At 39.4% G+C, this 5910-nt stretch overlaps 1 protein-coding gene across 1 annotated transcript; it reads left to right on the top strand.

Moving 5' to 3' along the window:
- Positions 1–1967: 1967 nt before the first annotated feature.
- Positions 1968–2558, top strand: LOC110944641. The gene has a single exon (XM_022186295.1). It carries the CDS (start codon positions 1968–1970, stop codon positions 2556–2558), a length of 591 nt encoding a protein of 196 aa, XP_022041987.1.
- The last annotated feature ends 3352 nt before the right edge of the window (positions 2559–5910 follow it).

The following is a 5910-nucleotide window of genomic DNA, read 5'->3' as shown; positions in this document are numbered from 1 at the left end:
ATCGATTACCGGGAGTTAAACAAACTCACGGTAAAGAACCGATACCCGCTCCCGAGGATAGATGATTTATTCGACCAACTACAAGGTGCGAACTGGTTTTCCAAAATTGACCTTAGATCGGGGTATCACCAACTAATGGTCAAAGAAGAAGATGTGCCGAAGACGGCTTTCCGCACAAGATACGGACATTACGAATTCCTCGTGATGTCATTCGGGCTAACAAACGCACCCGCGGCTTTCATGGACCTCATGAACCGGGTTTGCAAGCCAATGCTGGATAAGTCGGTCATCGTGTTTATCGATGATATATTGGTATATTCGAAAAGTGAAGCTGAACACGCACATCACTTACAAGAAGTGTTAGAGACCCTTAGACGAGAGAAGCTATACGCAAAATTCTCTAAATGTGCCTTTTGGTTACGAGAGGTACAATTTCTTGGCCATGTTATAAGTGCCGACGGAGTATTGGTGGATCCGTCAAAGATAGAGGCTGTGTCAAAATGGAATCCCCCGAAGAACCCTTCAGAAATTAGAAGCTTTTTGGGGCTTGCGGGATATTACAGGAGATTCATTCAAGATTTCTCCAAGATTGCGTCACCACTAACAAAGCTAACACGAAAGAAAGAAAGGTTCATTTGGGGTGTTGAACAAGAGAAAGCGTTTCAAACGCTAAAAGAAAAGTTAACTCAAGCTCCGGTACTAACATTGCCGGACGGAGTCGAAGACATGGAGGTTTATTCGGATGCTTCACTATCGGGACTCGGTTGCGTGTTGATGCAACGGGGCAAGGTAATAGCCTATGCCTCGAGGCAATTGAAGATACACGAGAAGAAATATCCCACACACGATCTCGAGTTGGCGGCGGTAGTGTTTGCATTAAAAATATGGAGGCACTACTTGTATGGAGTAAAGTGCACCATATTCACCGACCACAAGAGTTTGAAATACTTCTTCGATCAGAAGGAGTTAAATATGCGACAAAGGCGATGGCTGGAAACGGTGAAGGACTACGATTGCGAAATACATTATCACCCAGGGAAGGCTAATGCGGTGGTGGATGCTTTGAGCAGAAAAACGGATTATGTCCCGATACGAGTAAGATCGATGCAACTCGTGGTAACCTCGGGTATACTTGAACGTATTCGAGGGGCGCAATTAGAAGCAGTAAAAGAAGAGAATTGGAAGAAAGAAAGAATAATTGGTCAGTTGAAAGATTTATCGGATGGGAATCACGAGTTAAAGACTCGATCCGGAAGGATATGGGTCCCACATACCTGTGGAGTGAAGGCACTTCTACTTAATGAAGCTCATAAGTCCCGTTATTCAATTCATCCGGGTGCGACCAAGATGTACAATGATTTGAAACAAAACTATTGGTGGCCCGGAATGAAGAGAGATGTGGCGAAGTACGTGGAAAAATGCTTGACATGCTTACAAGTCAAGGCGGAGCATCAGAAACCATACGGCAAACTCCAACCGTTAGAAATTCCGGTTTGGAAATGGGAACATGTCACAATGGACCTACTAACCAAGTTGCCTAAAACGAGTCGTGGTTTCGATGCCATATGGGTAGTGGTAGATAGATTGACGAAAAGTGCTCACTTCATTCCAATACGTGAGACTTATACGTCAGAAAAGATGTCAGAGGTTTACACGAATGAAATAATAGCACGTCATGGGGTGCCGGTGTCTATCGTGTCTGATAGGGATACCCGGTTCACTTCGAATTTCTGGAGAGATTTCCAAGACCAAATGGGGACCAAATTGTTCATTAGCACTACGTACCATCCTCAAACGGATGGACAAAGTGAAAGAACGATACAAACGTTAGAAGATATGCTATGGGCGTGTATAATCGACTTTGGAGGCAGTTGGGATATTTATCTACCGTTGATCGAGTTTTCTTATAACAACAGCTACCATTCCGGCATTAAAATGGCACCGTACGAGATGCTCTATGGTAGAAAATGTCGAACCCGGTATGTTGGGGCGAAGTGGGCCCACGTGAGCTTGCCCATCAAGATATAGTACGAGCCACAAACGAAAAGATTGATGTGGCACGAGCTCACTTGAAAGCGGCCCAAGACAGGCAAAAAGCGTATGCCGACAAAAGAAGGAGGCCAATCGAATTTCAGGTTGGCGACAAAGTCATGCTCAAAGTGTCGCCATGGAAGGGGGTTATCCGGTTTAGAAAGAAAGGGAAGTTGAGCCCAAGATTTATCGGGCCATTTGCGATTGTTGAACGAATTGGAAAAGTAGCTTACCGTCTTGAGCTACCGGAAGAGTTAAGCGGGATTCATAGCACTTTTCATGTGTCACACCTCCGGAAATGCCTAGCCGATGAAACGACTTGTGTCCACTACGACGATATCGAGGTGGATGACAGATTGAACTATGTGGTAAGACCTATTGCGATTTTAGATCGTAAGGTGAAAACCTTAAGAAACAAAGAGATTAGCCAAGTGAGGGTCAAATGGGAACACAAGAAAGGGGCGGATACCACGTGGGAATCCGAAGAAGAGATGCAACGACTATACCCTACCTTATTCGGTACGTGAATCGGTTTCGGGGACGAAACCCCTTTTAAGGGGGGTGGACTTGTAACACCCCGAAAATATAAGTCTTTATATTGAAAATTAAAAAAAAAGAATAAATAAACAAGAATTAACCAACTAGGAATTTTAACCTAGTTAATTACATGCCCTAAGATAAGTCATAATAGGGTTAAAACACTAAAACTTGAGGTTTTACTAAAATTGAGGGTTTAAACTTGTCAAAACTTAAACTAGATTACTAATTGTAACAAAACAAACCAAACATCCGAAAATTGGGAGTCTGGTCGATCAAAAAGCAAGCAGGGGGCGACATCCCCCATTTCCAAACCCTAACATCAAGCAAATCTCTAAATTGAAGCCTCAAATCAGCCCTAAAATCAAGTCTTGAACACGAATTAGTGATCCCCTTGTAGTGAGGATCGTAAAGGTATGTGAAATCTTGATATTTTGTTCCATCTTGAATCTTAGGTTAAAGAGGATAAACTAAAATTGGCTCAAATGTGTGATGCATGAATGAAATTGAAGTAATATGATGACTAGGGCAAAACCCTAGGTGATTATTGTGAAAATCATTGCATGTTACTTGAAGAATTTGTAATCACCATTGTAGGAGAATTATGTTATAATAAAGACTAGACAAGCACTAGAATTATAATCTCTAATCTAGAGAAGATACTGAATTGTATGATGAAATTCAGTAAATTGAATGATAGGCGTGTAAAACTTGCATAATAGAAGTGAAATTAGATGTAAATAACATGCCAAGAACCTAGTAGTGTTTTATGTAGAAATCTGATCACAAGGTGTTTGTAAAAACGCCTAAGTTAAGATCAATGTGTTGGTAATCGGACAAAACGCGAATTTGATTTAAGAGAAGATATTGTCCGCTATTGAGTATAAAAGAGTTCTAAATTTATTATGAACGGAACTCTTTAGGTAAAGAATCCGGGTCATCAAGTGGACAGGCGGGGAGTGATACACGCTTAAAGGGTGCGCTTTGAAGGTATGTAATCTATAACTCGCTAAATTTCATTTCTTGTAAGTACCATGTTGTTATATCAAAATTCGTATGCAAGGAAAGACCCACTATGTCACAAAAGTGACAAAGTGAAATAGACAAGTAAAACAAGTCAAAAGCATGAGCCCTTGTAGAGGGATGCTAGTTCGGGATATTCACTTGTTGAATAGTTACCGGAAAGCATGGTAAAGCATGAAAAATAAGCATGATAGCTATAGCACAAGCGACCCTCGGGAGGAAAGCAAATGCTCATATTCAGTAACTATTAGAAGCATGGTAATAGTTTTAAGCTTCGGGGATAGTACGACGCAACCTTTGTGGATGGGTTGGATATACAAAACGAGGAAATCAAGAACAAATTGTTAGCATCTCGGTTTCCGGGTTGTGAAAATGTTATGGTTAGGTCCGTGGTTTTATTACGAACTCGTAGGAAAAAGAATCGGTAAAAACAGACTTACGGATCAAAAGTTATGGCAATTTTAACTTAAGACTTGAATTTTTTTTTTTTTTTGGAGCTGGGAATGTACAGCACAACAGCAACAAACATTCTGTGAAAAACAGGGGGTCGCGCGACGCCAAGCCCCTACGCGCCACGCGACGCCAAGCCCCTACGCGCCACGCGACGCCCCTGATCCGGAAAATTTTTATTTTTCTTGCTTGTTTGGTCTTTGGAACTTGGATATGCTTATTGTAGCTTCAATTAAACTAATATTTTGAGGTTTCTTTGACCTTAGGTACTACTTGTGGGCATGGATGTTGTTCAAGAAATGAAGTACAAGAACCGAACACATACTTTGAACGCTTCCGCAAATTATCATGTCTTGTTAGATGTTAATGTTGCTTTTGAACTTTGTTAACTACTAGGTTTAAACTATTTAGTATGTTTGATACTTATCAACTTAACTATAACAACAATTTCTTTTGATAAATATCTATAAATTATATATATTTTCTATGATAAATTTTAAGTATTCGATACGAGTGTTACAGGGAGCCATGAGTAGATACAAGTAGTATTGGTGTTTATCAAAATTATCACAGCGGAAATTTCATCAGGACCGGGTGTCAGGAAAAATATCAGAGTTTTCAAAACACCGTAGTTTTCATTTCATAAACTGTGCGATGAACCCGTATTTCCATAAAATAATTCCACAGGGATAAACCCTTAATTACAAAATACGTTTTATTCAGTTTACATAGCCACTGATTTAAGCTTTGAGTGCCTCATTTCACTTTTACTTCTCTTCACTGCGGGTTGCACTCGTTTTGTTTTTGTTGCTACTGGGTTCTTCTTCTTCCTTTTCCCCCTTTTTACTTTCCATTCAAATCTCCTCTTTTTAGGGGGTGCTTTTTCTAATGGCTAAGCTTGAAATATCATTCGTTCTTCTTTGTCTGCTTCATACCCGGTTTGTGTACCGGCTTGATCTTCGGTAGTATCCATATCTGAATTGTTAACATATATGTTCTGAAAAGCATCGGGCAACTCACTATCGCTCACACTGTTAGCCAAAAACAATAAATATAACGAACTCCGAAAATCGAATATATAATATTTGGTTCGCATCACAATATTCTCAGAAGTTATTTCATTTATTTGCTGACAACTAATTTTAAGTATTCTCACAATACTTAATTACCTTAAACTAGTGGCTCTGAAACCACCTTCTGTCACTGCCCCCGACCCTACACTGGGCGGGAGCCGTGAGCAGATACAATTGGTATCGATGTTTATAAAAATTATCGCAATAGAAATTTCATCATGACCGGGTGTGAGGAAAAATATAAGAGTTTTCAAAGCACCATAGTTTTCATTTCATAAATTGTGGGATGAAACCCGTATTTACATAAAAGATTTCCACGGGGATAAATCCTTAATTACCAAACACGTTTTATTTAGGTTACATAGCCCCTTATTTAAGCTTTGAGTGCCTCATTGCACTTTTATTTCTCTTTACAGTAAATCACCTGAAACGCGTTTTAAAAACATTTGATCAATGAAAAATATTCGTGAGTTCATTCAACTTTATAAAAAGACACAATGTTATTATTAAAGCACTATGGGTTTTTACATTTGTTTATATCTTTCAATTAGTCAAATCAATATTTTGTCACTCGACCGATTACTATTAATTTTAGCAACGCTTATCTGTGACTGTGGTCATGTCACTATTGGCCCCATTGTCCAATAGCAAAGATTATCAAGTAATGTATACAAAATAACACATACCGGCGGTAATTTCAGAATATAAAAACTTAATCACAGTAAATATAAGTAACCGATGGAAAGCATTTAGGGTTTTAAAAGCCTTTGATAAAAAGAGAATGACTTACTTTGCA

This window comes from Helianthus annuus, chromosome 6 (assembly GCF_002127325.2).
Source record: "Helianthus annuus cultivar XRQ/B chromosome 6, HanXRQr2.0-SUNRISE, whole genome shotgun sequence".
Taxonomy (NCBI): Eukaryota; Viridiplantae; Streptophyta; class Magnoliopsida; order Asterales; family Asteraceae; genus Helianthus; species Helianthus annuus.
This window is presented reverse-complemented; position numbering and strand designations above follow the sequence as displayed.

Coding starts and splice junctions, on each gene's coding strand:
- LOC110944641 (XM_022186295.1), top strand. CDS start 1,968: ATGTCGAACCCGGTATGTTGGGGCGAAGTGGGCCCACGTGAGCTTGCC.